The 14834-nt window shown below is 36.0% G+C and overlaps 1 protein-coding gene across 2 annotated transcripts; it reads right to left on the reverse strand.

Annotated features, from left to right (window-relative positions):
* Positions 1–770: 770 nt before the first annotated feature.
* On the reverse strand, positions 771–14762 carry LOC128227463 (regulation of nuclear pre-mRNA domain-containing protein 2-like). 2 transcript variants are annotated; one of them, XM_052938034.1, is made up of 10 exons: positions 14391–14762; positions 11548–11677; positions 11295–11401; positions 10643–10830; positions 8981–9107; positions 7866–8041; positions 7405–7621; positions 6902–7000; positions 4646–4702; positions 771–3764 (listed from the first exon to the last, which is right to left on the reverse strand). In XM_052938034.1, the coding sequence occupies exons 1-10, from the start codon at positions 14557–14559 to the stop codon at positions 1420–1422; spliced, it is 3615 nt and encodes a 1204-aa protein (XP_052793994.1). In that variant the 5' UTR covers positions 14560–14762; the 3' UTR covers positions 771–1419. The 2 variants fall into 2 exon arrangements, with proteins under 2 accessions (XP_052793994.1, XP_052793995.1); XM_052938035.1 differs by lacking the exon at positions 6902–7000 and having other exon boundaries at positions 774–3764.
* Positions 14763–14834: the final 72 nt, after the last annotated feature.

Below are 14834 nucleotides of genomic sequence, written 5' to 3' on the forward strand. Positions count from 1 at the left end.
TTTGGTGTGAAGATTCTAATGAAAACATAACCAACAAACTATATTGTTTAATATATGTGTTTTTATGGGGTTTTCTTCTCTGAAACATCTGGCCCTAATATCAAAAAATACTCCAGTCCAATCCCAATCCCAAACTCACACTCAAATTATTTTATCAGATAACATTTCAAGTGATTAAAATTCGTATTTGTTTTTACACCTTTAAAAAAAGCATTTTCTAAGAGAGTATGTTGATTAAAGTCTTTGGTCCAAATACCAAAGAAAAAATGTTCTACAGCACAAAATGAAATGGAGGGCATTTCTATGTTTTTTAACAATTACTCAAGTACATTTTTGAATCTAGAATCGGTAATAATAAATATTGACAAATGCTTTCATTAACTTATTGTATGAGGAAATATATTATAAATGCCAAGATTTTGAATCATAATTTGTTTTTATGTAGGAAATGGAGTTGAGACTGAAATTGAGATATGACTTTAGTATTTTTTGTTATTGGGGCTGGAAATGATACATTGTCTATTATCTGAGAGAAGTTTTTATATTCTGTTTTTGAGATTTTAAAGATACACTCTTACTCCCAAATAAGATTAAACACATTTAATACAATTGTTTTGATATACCAAAAAGGATGAACAAATGTCGAACACAATGATGCTTATGAGGGATACCAAATTTAATTTAAAAGAAATCATATGTGCAGAAAACACGGTATTGCTACCATATGAGACCATAGTAGATCACAGTAATTTTTTTTAGCATTCACCAATCATTTAATATTTTTGCGTATTCAGCTATAAAAGACACCGATATAATATTGTTAAAAGTAATTGTTATTTTCCATAAATGCATTATTTAGTAAGTAGTTGAAGGTGTATCACTCAAAATGTGTGTTTGTTTTAGATGTGTATGTAATGATTTTGAATAAGAGTGTCAATTTAATGAAACTTAGGGCCATGTATCATGTGTGCCGCTGCTGATACAGATAACAAAAGTTATTCTTCAACAAAGTTTATATTTAACCATGATGACATTGTCAATGAACACAGTATTTACAGAATGGTGATTGTGTATTATACATCATCTTGTTCTGCTACAGAAAAAAAATCAGCAATGTTTGGACATATAGCTTATAATGTCACACTCCTTAATAATCAAAGAAATTAAAATGAAAATAAAACATTACATATTTAAAATTTACTTTTGACAAAATAATGATGTTTTACAAATTATGCAACATGAACAAATTCATCAGGTCAACGAAGATGGCATCTTAACCAGTCAAACAAAGTTTAAAAATACTTTTAAAATTCTTTTGGGCCCTTAACATAAATCACATAATGAGAATGACATTAGCTGCAAGCATCTACAACACATATGAGAGAAACTTGGATATAACTAACACATATCTGAAGCATCTCAGTACCTATTATATGGCCTTCTCTGTCGAGGAGAGAAAAAAGGTCTTTTTCCTCTGAAATCTGAACTTCCCCTAAAATTATCTCTAGGTCTCCCAAAGTCCTGAAACTGTGGCCGTGGAGTGAAATTTCTTGGCCTGAAACTATCTTGTTCAAGCCGAGGTCTTGGATGCCAAGGCCTCTGACCATTATTATCCTGCCACTGAGGACCTCTGTTAAAGTTGTCTCTATGATAATCACCATGTGGTCGGTCCTGAGGCGACTCATGCCAATCATTCCCCTCATACTCCTGATCATTATTCCCCCACTTGTCACCACTGTCTGCCTCTTGTTCATTTCCCCATTGACCTTCAGGTTCCTGTTTCTCCTCCCACTGGACAGAGTCAGGCTCAGGGACAGGCCGATTCCAGCCCGGATTTTCACTTTGCTCCCAAGTTTCACTTGCAATCTCACCAAACCCTTGCTCTGGATCATAACCATTGTCATTATCAATGTCCATGTCGTCCGACCCTGCTGAAGTAGGACGACCACTGTTACCAATCACTCCTATTGTGCTTATAGCCTCACATGCAGAGGCACCTGTTTCTACAGTGTTAATGCTGGTTAGAGTTCTGGTTAAAGGTGGTGGTGGTAGGTTTGCTGATGAACTTGATTTTTGTTTTAGAATGTTTATGAATTCATTCTGTGTATCTGTATTTCGTGTAGAAGCTGGATTAATTCCTGTTGGTGGCTTTTTAAGAATACCAGCAGGTTTCATTTCAGCTCCTTTCGAAGCATGGCGGCTGTTTTCATCTATTAAAGTCACTTCTTTCAGAGATGAAGCTCTACTGTTTCTAAGTATACTCTTTGGAGCCATAGTATGACTTGTAGCTGGAGGTGGTTCCTCATACTCATTTTCCTCCTCTTCTTCTTCTTCATCATCAAAGTCCTGGGGCTGATCCCAGGGATGCTGATATCGGGAATCTTGATTTTCATTTGTATTTGCAGGCACCCAGTTATGCGGTTGCTGAAAGTCCTGGCCCTGATTCTGACCCCAGCTTGGTCTCTGACCTGCTGAGATCGGGTTATAAGCTGGCCCTCCTGGGGGAGGGAGGGGCTCTTGCTGCCAAGAAGGGGTCACAGCAGCACTAGTGGAGGGAGGGGGTGGGGGAGGGTTAACAAAGTTCCCAGGAAAGCTGGGAGGTAAGGGATGTCCTAAGTTGGGTAAAGGTGGGTTTGGAGGACCCCCTGGCGGTGGTTCCCATGAATTGCCCCCAGGAGGTGGAGGAGGAAATCTCTGATGGGGCTGCACAGGCAGTCCCCCAGGGAGAGGAGGGCGATGTTGAACAGTGGTTACATCAGGCCGTGGAGGAGCGTTTCGAAATGGAAAAACAGGGTTAAACCCTTGACTTAGTTCTTTAGACACAAGAGTAGTTGTTGCAGTGATTGGAGAAGTCACTGATTCTGTAGAATAGACGGAGGGCGGGGCTGAAGAGATTATTGCAGATGAAAATGGTACAGCACTTGACATAGGGGGGAAAGGATTAGCCATACTTGGTATTGGGGGAGGTGACACAAATGGTTGAGAACCAGGCCGTAAACCTGGGGGTGGCATTGAGAAATCCTGGGAGGGAGGAGGAAATTGCCGAGGGGGAAGCAGCTGAGGTTGAGGAGGGGGAACAGGCGGTTGCTGTACAGGGAGGGGAGGGGCTTGTGTCTTCATCTGCATCATAATCGGTGGCGAGGAAGGGTCCTGCTGGGGAAGTGGAGGCTGTTGAGTGTGACCAGGCTTCCAGCCAGACCAAGGTGTGTTCTGTTCCTCCATCATGGGGGGTTCTGAGGGTGGTGGAGACTTCGGCTCAGGAGGCCTCTCCTCTATTCTGCCTTCACCATGGGTATCTCTGTGAGCTTCTTTCTTGCTCTGATACTGATTTTTCACAGTGTTTGTAAGCAATGATAATGTCTGAAGAAAATTTGAACTGCTGCTTGAAGAGGCATTGCTGGTTTTTGTAAGCAACTGACTTAGAAAATCAATGGGATTTGCTTTAGTCTTTCCATCTGATGGCTTTTCCGGTCTGGGTGGGGATTTTTCCTCTGGTTCATCCATGACTGGGGTAGACGAGCCTGCATCATCAGCTTCAATAGGCTCTGGGATGGTCAGCTGTGTGGGTGTGTAGACATTCTGTCTAGAGTGTTTGTATGTCTCTGGCTGGCTGGGTTGGGCAGGGTTCACTCCCATGGGGAATGGCGCCAGAGGGGGCTGGCTGAAGTCTTTCATAGGCGGTGGAGTGTCAGGTACCATCCCACTACTGCCCCGTGCCAGGTTGGGGAGCATGTGTGCTATCCTCGACTCCAGAATGTTGCTGCCTGAAATCAGATATAAAGAAAATATTTTTAATATATATCAATATATAAATTAAATATTTTTTGTCAAGGATGTCTTTTATATTGCTGCATGAACATTTTCAGTAAAAAATATTCAGATACCTTAAATTGTTTACCTTTTAGTAATTTTACATATATATATCAAACACCACCCCTGAAGTTGGCAAATAAAACTGCGCTGTCTGTGTGTGCATATACCTTTTCAGAGTTTTTTCATGTAATTTGTAACGCATGGCCAATTTTTATATAACGTGGCACAGATGTTGCAATAACAAGACACAGATGTTCAGCACTTAAAAAGACCTTGATCTGCCATGTGCAAGACTACTTTATCAAGTAGGTTTGATAGTATGGAACACAACTTTCAATGCAATACATTATGTATTTGCTGAGATATTGACTTTATATCGTAACATGCAAAACAGTAACCAGAATTTTTATACTAATAATAATGGGCCATAATTATAGAGTTACCTGACTTGGCTATATAGTTTGAATGGTTAAGTACTGTTGTATAAAGTCTCAATGCAATACATCAAGTAGCTGCTGAAATATTAACCTATGTGTGCTTATATGCAAAACCTTAACCAGAAAGTTAAACAATAAAGGCCAAAAATTAGCATAATATTCAAAATAGTGTATCATAACATCATTTATTCAGTAGGTTTGATAGTTGGGAACATATATCTCAAGTTTCAATGCAATACATGATGTATTTGCTGAGATAATGACTTAAAGATGCTTACATGCAAAACCTTAACCAAAGTGTGACGCTACCGTTATGGTGAGTAGTATAGCTCTCCCTATTCTTCGAATAGTCAAGCTTAAAACTGCAACTCTTTATATTACATAGCTTTTTGTACCTTGAAATGTCTGTGTAGGAGGTGGTACACCTTGGGTGACCGGGACGTCATTGGGAACTGAAAATACATCATCAGCATAAAAACACAGAAGTTGTAGCCATGTTTTGCTGACTTTAAATGTAAAGACAGAAATATATATTGCCAAATGCTCTTGAATCCAAATGTGCATTATCAAAAATAACTCTTAATCTAAACTAGGCTGAATTTATTTTACAGAGAACAAAGGTAGATAAAGCAGCTATGCGGACATTAGTGATGTTCCGATGATCGATTATAATCGAAAATCGATTGGTTGGGCCTGAAATCGGCGACAATCGATAGTATTTGGTTATAATCGATTATCGAAAAAAAAAAAATTAAATAAATAATAATAAAAAAATGAAAAATAGTAAGTGTTCAGATGTTATCTTGAACAAAATGGCTGATGAAAGCCACAATGAGCAAGAAAATGAACTATTTTTTATACAACAACACTTAATAACTTCAATCATAGACATATAATGATTAAGAGTTTAATACTGTACATGAATAAAACTACAACGCGGGTACTATCTAGTATTTTAAAAACCGATTGTACTATCGATAATCGGTTACTTGAGTGGAACCGATCATCGATAGTAAAATTGCAACCGATTCCCAACACTAGCGGACATAGAGAAAACCAAACTTAATTAATAATTAGAATTCATAAATAAAATAAAAATCCCTTAAAACAAAATTCATATAAATTAATTTAGTATTAACAAACACTTAATCAATGATTAATTTTGGAACAGTTTATTTTCAAATACAATAATTATATTGATGAAGTTTTAAGGAAAACTAAAGTTTGGTAAAGCTAAATACTATTCAATGTTGAGATGGTAGGGATTTCAATTGCAGCAGGATAAAGCATCATTAATGTTAATTCAAACTTTAAAATAAAATTCAAATACACACATGCAGTATACATTTTGCTCTATTTGCTTACAATTTATAGGTTTTTGGTAAAACGTTCTGTCAATATGATGAATTATTGTAACCAATCCCTCATGATAATATCTAAAACCATTAAGATGTATAAAATTAGAAGCCACTCATGTAATTTCTTTTTTCTCCAGTTATTATTTTAAGAAGCTGACAAGTAACTGAAAATATTTCAAAAAGTACAGCCATTCAGTGGAGGAGTGTCAGTGAGCTGGCCCATGATATGTGTGAACAATTAACCAGCGTACAAAAATCCTTGTTTTTATCTGAACAGTTTTTTTGCTTTAATTTGCAACAACAGCGCATAGCTAGTAAAGCACTTTTAAGTTTACTTTGATTGATGTGAACAACACATATATCCAACAATTGTCTGCCATCTATTTTCTATAAAAATTGATTATTAGGCCCCCATTTCTCAAAACTTCTCAAGTCTCTTATATCAGGATTTACCTACGCTCACCATTTTTTCTCTCTATAATTTGCATACTCTTTACTCAGAGTTTTAACACTTAACACTTAAATAGGATAATCTTTAAAATAATCACAATAACCAATTTTCGTTATAAAAATTAAATTTAAGTAGTATGTACTTTTGCTTATTGAAAAAGCTTCCTAAGCCTGTTAAAATTAAGAAGATTCGGAAATTAGGGCCCTAACAACACCACCATATATTGTTTTACAGAGCTACAAATTAATATACACTGTTGAATATACAGGTTTTCCAGCACAAACAAAAGTGAAACAAAATAGGAGCTTTTTTGAAATCAATTTAAATTAGTAAGTCAAAGAATTTTCATGATAAAAAGTAATAAAATTTACATCAATTTGTGATCATTTTTTAACAATCTCAACATGCATTTTTCAATTATATTTTTTATATAAAAAAAAAAAAATCATGATCGCGGTTTAAAGTTGAAGATAATTTTATATCCAACAGGCAAGTTCAGGTCGGCATATACACACCATTCTATCTTCACAAGGTAATTTGCACAAAAAACAGCTTTAATACAAGAAACCTAATCAATAAATCTTCATTGTTTTTTACTTACAAAGTAGGCAATACAGGAATTATCCACAAAGGCTTTTTTTTTAAATCGGACAAGTAGGAATGCTGGAAGGTCTGTGCTAAAATGTGACACATGTGAGACTGAGAGTTTCCTGACACACTAACACTCCAACACCGTACGAGAAAGTGGACAAAAGGAATGTTGCAAAAGGAAAGCTAGCAATGCAAGTGCCTGCATACTACAAACTTATGTACAGTTACACAGGAAATCTAGCAACAAGTACCTTTACTGCCCATTACTATATTGGTTAAACTTGAAATTGGTTGTGAGATTGACTTAACCATCGCAGTATAAGCCCGTCCTGATGCTAGTGGCTCAGGGCCTACAAGAAAAGGAGGTTTTAAAAAGGTGCTTTAAATTCAAAAACAGTCAGAAGTCTTTATATGTTAAAACTGTTTGTTAAACTATTTTAAGGTCCATGTAAGTCATAGCTGCTTTTCTAACCTTACTCTGTAGATAACACATATGGGTTTGGTGCAAAACCGGACAACATCAAATAAAAAAAAAGAAACAGAAATGGAAGTTCAATTCAGCAGTAAACCCATAAGACTTATGATAGGTTAAAAGAGCATTAAAGGACCTGTATGTGAGTTATAAAAGGTTGTTTTAAACAGAGCATTTCTTTTGAAAGAAAAAGAACATATCTTAACATGTCATGAGATACTTTTAACAGTTTTAATATATGCTTATTGCACCCAATGGTAACACACAAAGGTAAATACCCACCTGTCCGAGCCTGATCTGTGTCATCACACAGGTCCATGTCCACCGTCTCATTGTCATCAATGTTCAGATCAAGGCCCTCCTGTGGGGGCGTATTTCCGGGGGAAGGAGCGTCCACCGTGGGTGAGGGCATGGGGCTAGGCGACGCAGGGATGATCTTCTTCATGTCATCTACACGATTCTTCATATTTGTCACCCGAGCCCCAAAATTTTTGTATGCCTGGAGAAATTGAAATACTCACAAGTAATTATTGGCTCAAAGAATTTCCACATGACTGTGTTCTCTTAACCCTTAATAAACTGTTCTTTTGATACTTATCTGTACTTACCTGTACATCACATATTTTATGCACACATGAGGGGAAATCAGCAAATTACAATCTACCATAAGTTTCCTTGTTTTTGATACCATTCGAAATTTTCTATGGAAATTCTAATGGATTATTTGAAGTAGGAAAACTCACCGTGGCAACAATGTTGGCCTCCCGGAACTGTTCAGAGTAGAAGTCCTCTGCACCCTCACAGAAGCCGAGCACCTTCTTGCGATGTTTGATCTCCTTTTCTAGCAGAGAGACATAGTCCTCAATCTTCACACACGACTCCTCAAACTGACGGCAAAACTCATTCCCGTGGGACCGGTCTGAATACAGAGGATCTTTTATTTGACTGTGTTCTAAAGGCAAATAAGTAACAAGAGTGCCGCTGGGCAAAATCCAAAACTAGTTTTTATCACAACCTAAGTTATGGGCCTAGTAATGTGTGTATTGCCTCTGGCAAAAAGTTTCAATTCAATGCTTTTACAGTTTAAGTGGCTAAGTAAGTGACACCAACAATGCCAGCAAAGCTATAACAATACCTAGAATTGTTCTCCAAAGAACAGACATGCTTATCAAATTGCTCAATCAAAGAACAATCCTTTACATACATAGTTGAATATGCAACTCAAATAAATCATTAAAAACTAGAGTTGTCACAGGAGTGATGAATACCACTGAATTCTACCTGGACAAAGGATTGGTAAATTATTTTGATGAAATGAGGCAGCAACTCCGAAGTTTTTGTACACTACATATCCACTTCTTTTGCTTAACCAATAATGAATGTGTGTTGTTTAATTAAAATCCATTGAATAATTTAAACGTTACACTCCTAACAAGAAAATGCAACAAAGGGCAATAACTCTGTAGTACGCTGAAAAAGAGTTATGGTTCCTGTGCACTGCACTTCCTATCTTGTGCTTTACCATGGTATTAAGTTTAACTAAATTCCATCCAGTAGTTTTCAAGTTATGCTCCAGACAAGAAAAAGGACAAAGAGCAATTTCTTTGTAGTTAGATTAAATAGGGTTATGGTTCTTGCACTCTGCACTTCCTTTCATTGTGCTTTATCATCATTCAAAAGTTTGAGTAGTTTTCAAGTTATGCTCCGTACAAAGGTGCAGACCTGACGCGAGTGCGACACTGCAAGCGGGCTCGACAAAATGGATACAAATTTAAGCTACAGATGTATGTCTACAGATGTATACGTTTTTGTTCATAATTTTCATTGTGATCTGTCCTTTTGCTTTATATATAAGTACCTTTCAGTTGTTTGATGGCTTCGATATTTGTGGCATCAATCCTGAGGGAGGCAAGTTGCTTTGCTTTACTTGTAACATCTATCTCCATCTTTCTCAAATGTGTCATTTCCTCTAATAACGCTGGAGGCTATCATATAAAGAACAGGTTTTTTTTTATATTAGCTGTCATGAACTAGTTTCAAACCATGGAATAACATTCAAGTGCAAAACACTTACCATGGTGTATAATTTTCAAACTTGAAAATCATTAGTGTTGTGAAGCTTAATATAAGTAAGTGAAATGATTTAGGTCATCAAAGTAGAAAGTCCTTTATAAGAACCAGGGGTCGACACTAACCATTTTTCCAAGGGATCCCGAAGGGACACCAACATTTGAAATCAGGTGTCCCTTCCTGAAATTAGGAGTCCCTTCCATTTTTTACATTTTTTTCATTACTTAACCTGTTTTAATAATAAATCTAACATGCACATACAGTTTCATTTAAACACCATATTATACATGTTTTCAACAGCATGTAATGACAAGTTAATAGTACAGTGTCAGACATATGAACCTCTGGCGATGGCAAGAGGAAGATATGGGTCTCTAGTCAGTAGATTGGGTTCAAAAGCGGTAGAATGTCGAAGTCCCTTTTGTTTTCAGTCAAAAACAAAGATGGATATAATGTAAACAAAATCTTGATGGTTGGTACTATTTTTAGATTTTCGTAAAATACGCATTAAATAAGTCATGGTTCAAGGTCATATGTCAGTGCTTTTGATTAAGAAACAGTTGGACTATTACACCTGGCTTGTGAAAACTCAAGTTTATATTAAGTAGAGCTGCTGATCAATCAATCAGACTGCCCAACAGGTGTAGTGCATACTGGAAGAGCAGACGACCGAAAAATTGTGTATGTTAATTTTTTGCGCCAAAATGTCGTAAAATTTTATACATCGATTGCATTAATAAAACTTTGGGAATTTTATTTCTATGTTGTTTTGATCAAAGCATAAAACAAAAAATGTTGAATAGTATGATTCCGGTATTTGTGCCGTAAATGTTAGTGTAATAACTCGAAGGTCGCATCATTAAGTCATCAAGGTTAGTATTACTGTTGGCATCTTTTTTGGGCGGATCTGACACATAAGCAAACTAATTCAACATAATTATTGTACCGATAATAACAGTCTGTCACCTCTGACCTTGTTGATAATGTAAACAACAAAACGAAAGTGTTAACCCGCATGCGCACTGTGAAATGACCTGTTTATTTATAGATTCATGACGTAACTATAGTCAAAAAGTCAGCCACACTTTCCCTTTAGTGTGTGCAACGTATTAATAATACTATCATTTTTTGCATGCACTTTTAAGAAATTTAGGGGGACCTTAATTTATATAATAAATAAAAGAAACGCTATTTATTTATTGATGTTTAGCTTTTATCGGTCAAAATTTAAGTGTCCCGACGGAATACCGGACTTTGAAGTTCAGGTGTCCCTCCCGAAAAATTGGTGTCCTCGGGATCCCGGGACCCCGTTAGTGTCGAACACTGAGAACACAAAATTAAGGTTGTTTTATTCAGCAGCTTTCCAAATAATTAAATTAAAAGATGTGGAGATATAGGGAAAAAAAAACTTGGTGTAAATAATTATCACCACAAATAAAATAAATCATACCTTGAAATCTGCCATTGAAACTGTATGGTCCTCGATCACTGGTTCTTCTGTTGGCACAGCCACAGGGCTGTCAGTGGGGATAGGCTTGTCCACCTCCTCAACACGGTGGGCCTTGGAGCTTGGTCTGTATGCTGGAGAGGCCTGAGCTGGGGTGCTCCGGGCACTTGAACTTTTACTCGAATTACCACCTAAAAATGTTTGATGTACCATTTCACTGCAGTTATAATACATGTAGAACTATGTGGATTTAAAACATTCACTCCCAGCATGTCCAAAGAACTGAAAAATGATTTTTCTTTTATACTAAAAAAACATCTTGAATTTGTACGCAACCAGTATACCAATCCTCAATTCAAGCTACAGTCACAATAAAGCTGGACCCAACAAGGACCGGATCAGTCCAGAATGAAATTGAGTTGACAGTCCCTCGACAGTCTCAAAGCATCAGACTAGCCCAGATTCATGACATCACGACAACATATGAACATTGAGCGAACATGGAGCCAACATGGATTTCAGGGTACCAATACTGCAGCACCACGGACCGTCTCAGATCAACTAGCGTCAACAGGGATGACAATGAAAAATATTACACTTGATTTAAACAATAGTGATACAGTAAAGTTTGCAGTTGTTGTGCAGCCTAAATTACCATCAAGAATTCCTCGTAGTTCACTGACAAATTTCTGATCATAGGTTTTCCTGTCTTCCCAGATCTTAAACACTCTGCCAACATTTGGTTTGATGGAGTCATACTCCCTGAAAGAAATGCAACATTTCAGTTACAAATAATTTCCTTGTGTTGAATTATCAAATACCAAAAATAACATTATCAGTTTTATTACAGTAACTGTAAAATTTAAACTTTTACTTTGTTTGATCTTCTAATACTTAGTTCAATTTACCTTATGGCTTGCACTGCATCTCTTAAATTAACCTTGAAATTTTCCAAATAGTACAAGGCCTTTTTCTTCTTTGCATGTTGCACAACATCGTTACACAAATAGAACAATGTAAGTTTGTGCTTAACTTCACCTGCAATAAAACAAACAAAGACATTCACATATCTTTATGTTAACAAGGCTACACCAATTAAGTAAATAATTGTTTTACTGATTTTGGAAGAACAAAAAAATCAATCCCATCATTTAGTTTTAAGACAGGTGCGCAAAAGCAAATAGCTTTCCAAAATAATTAATATTCAGTATGAAAAAAATATGTTGAACAATTATCACCTTTGAGTGCAATTTTAATCTTAAATAATGATGTTTCAAGGCAATAACATCATGAAGTACTTCTAAAACATTTTTTTGTGATCTGATGCAACATAATTCATGAGTAAGCCTATTTTGGGCATTTCAGTCCTACAGTACACTCCACGCGGAACTACCACTTTCCTCGGTGACTCGGAGGTGTTTTTAATTTATCGCGGATTTCCGCCGAGTACGCAACCTTTTTCCTCGCTAAATTTCGCCGAGTTGCACTGAGTTAATCGTTTTCTATGGAGGGTTTTATTGCCGGTAACGCCGGTGATCGAATCGATTTATTGACCTAATCGCGGAACTCTGCGTGTTGTGCATAGCTACTACAGAACATTGCTTCTGTTAAAACAGTATTGAATAATTAGATAATTAATTTTTCAAAGTACAGTAAGTTTCTTTTTAAAAACAATTATCGAAAATTTCCATATCAATTTTCATCAGCATCATCTAACAACTGTTGTTTTTCACATTATGTAATTGAAAGATATACCATAGCGTGCATTTGTGTTTGTTATTGTCATCTTTCTCTTACTATATTAGGTGTTGAGAACTTAAATTAGATTGGAGTAATGAAGGTGTTGAGAACTATGTAAGTGTGAATATTTTTCGGTCTTTTTTTTCCTAATTTGCATTTTACCCGACTTATTAATTTATCCGTACTTATCAATGGTTCTAAACTTATTTATAACGCATATAAGTGTAAATCCTTCATCAAGTTAATTAAAATCCCATTAAACACCATTTTATACATGCATTGAAATGAATAACACATTCTATCGGCTTTAGATCAAACAGTCACTCTGTGTGACGTCACATAACTCACAGTTTTACCCACGAGGATCTCATGGAGAGCATGTATATTGTTATGCAAGATTAATGTGTCTGAGTGGTGTTTTCAAATGTAACTGGAGTATTGCATTTCCAACTTTAATTCATCACATTAATTAGTTACCTATATCATTGAATGTGTTGACTTTTATTGATGATTCAATAAGTATAACTGTACATAATTGCTTCATACAGTCAATAAGTGTGGTATAAGTTTTAAAGTTTATTGGCAGATTGTTTTACAAAAATATCATGTCTTTGTTTTTTTAATCCCTGGATTGCCCTTGTTGTTTATTTAATCCTCCAATAAATATTTCACACTTTCTCTTTCTACATGCAATACATAGTTTAAGATGGGTATTTACTAATTAACTTGTCACAGTGGTGTACTATACGGTTAGGTAATCTAGCCAGGATAAAAGATGAAAATCAATAATCTTCGTCTGTGAAACTTGGTTAAGTGTGAAAGTTACGATTGATGTCCTTTGGGTGTCCGAAAATTAGGTACGCGAAATAAATTATTTTTATAAACAATTACGGGTGTAGCAAAAATTATCAAATAAATTAAACAAAATTAGAAACAGTGGGAGATTCTTATCGGTTTTCCTCCGAGTTTCGCGGTGTTTTTACCTCCGAGTAACGCGGCGATTGTAATTATACTGTCAATTGGATGTCGTGTCCGCGATGACCAAAATCCGCCGAGGAAAACGGAAAGTGGTAGTTCCGCGTGGAGTGTACTGTATACTAAAATATGTCTTTTATTAAAACTGTTTATTTTATTTCAATCGATATCATACATGTGATATTTCTCCAAAAAATTTCAACCCTCCAAAAAATAAACAAAGCAATATCTCTGCATGCCATATTTCTCATAGGCTCTACAGAGGATTTTGATCAAACCACAACCAGGAGGATATTGATATTTATTGCTTTTTCTGCAGGCATTTTTTTCATGCATTATCTACTTTTAAAAGCATTTCATTCAAAATAGCATTTCTATTTAAATGTAAAGCACTGTAGTTAATATTTTACAAAAAAACTTTTGTCTACAAATTCCAACATCAGACTCATTCAGAGGGATGGATCCCCAAAAGGGAGAACAGGGGACGGGTTGAAATTCTGGGTGATTCCCCAACCAAAGCCTGGAGATATCGCATGTATGCTGTATGGTTAGTCTAAAATAATAGACGTGTTATACGGGATTCTTCCAATTCCTAACATCTAAACGGGAATGTGCAAAAAATGGGGGTGTTTTAAAAATATTGAAATTGTTTTAAGTGAAGTATTTTATGCTTGAAATTGTTCATAAAGAGTTATATGTGTAACCCGGTGCTAATTTGCTAATATTTTACCATGTAAGTGAAATGTTATTTTGCACTAAACAAGCATTTAATGCGTAAAAACAAGTTGTTTACCTTTCCAATAAAAGGAAAGTTGACTGACAGAGACAATCATTTATGCGAAGGGGAACAACTCGATACAATCGTAATAACTCTGCCTCTTGAATGCCGAAGCAAAACAGAACAATTTCTTCAGTTATGAGTAGGTCATACAACATGAAACAAAATACCACAAATTTATTCCCTTCTTGCGGGTATTCTTAATCAAATAGCGGTAAATCTTTGATAAATGATTTTTGAATTTTGTTAATCACTTACACTTTTTTAAAACTTTAAGCCAAGTATCAACGATCTTCTGGTGGTGAGCTTTGTTGTGCATTATCCACAGTGACATAGCCTGGACACTTTCCTGTGTACTGTTAAATGACATCATCTTTTTCTCTATCAATTCCCCTGATAACTTCTTCCCTTTTTTAGCATCCGCCATTTTGCAACTATCTACGTATAAATTGTCAAAGGTATCTTCAAAATACAGGAACAGATGCCTTATCTGCAAAGTTATACCATGATAAAAAAAAAACAATGTATGATTTGCAAAGTTAGTGGCGGCAATCTGACGTCTTAAATGAACGATTTCATGTCAAAACCGTTCAAAGTTTCGGATTCCTCACGCTTGTCAGCCATTTTCAAGCCCCGCAGTAACTTTGGAGAACTTAAATTATTTATTTACGACATGTTTCCTATATATACAATATTATGGCT

The sequence above is a fragment of the Mya arenaria genome, chromosome 3 (genome assembly GCF_026914265.1).
Source record: "Mya arenaria isolate MELC-2E11 chromosome 3, ASM2691426v1".
Taxonomy (NCBI): Eukaryota; Metazoa; Mollusca; class Bivalvia; order Myida; family Myidae; genus Mya; species Mya arenaria.

What these genes read in the sequence shown, in the direction of transcription:
- LOC128227463 (XM_052938034.1), bottom strand. Translation starts at nt 14,559, where the DNA reads ATGGCGGATGCTAAAAAAGGGAAGAAGTTATCAGGGGAATTGATAGAG. An exon ending in GATGCAGTGCAAGCCATAAG is followed by an intron (nt 11,402 to 11,547) that starts GTAAATTGAACT and finishes CATTTCTTTCAG; the next exon opens with GGAGTATGACTCCATCAAAC. An exon ending in TCCTACACAGACATTTCAAG is followed by an intron (nt 3,765 to 4,645) that starts GTACAAAAAGCT and finishes ATCTGATTTCAG; the next exon opens with GCAGCAACATTCTGGAGTCG.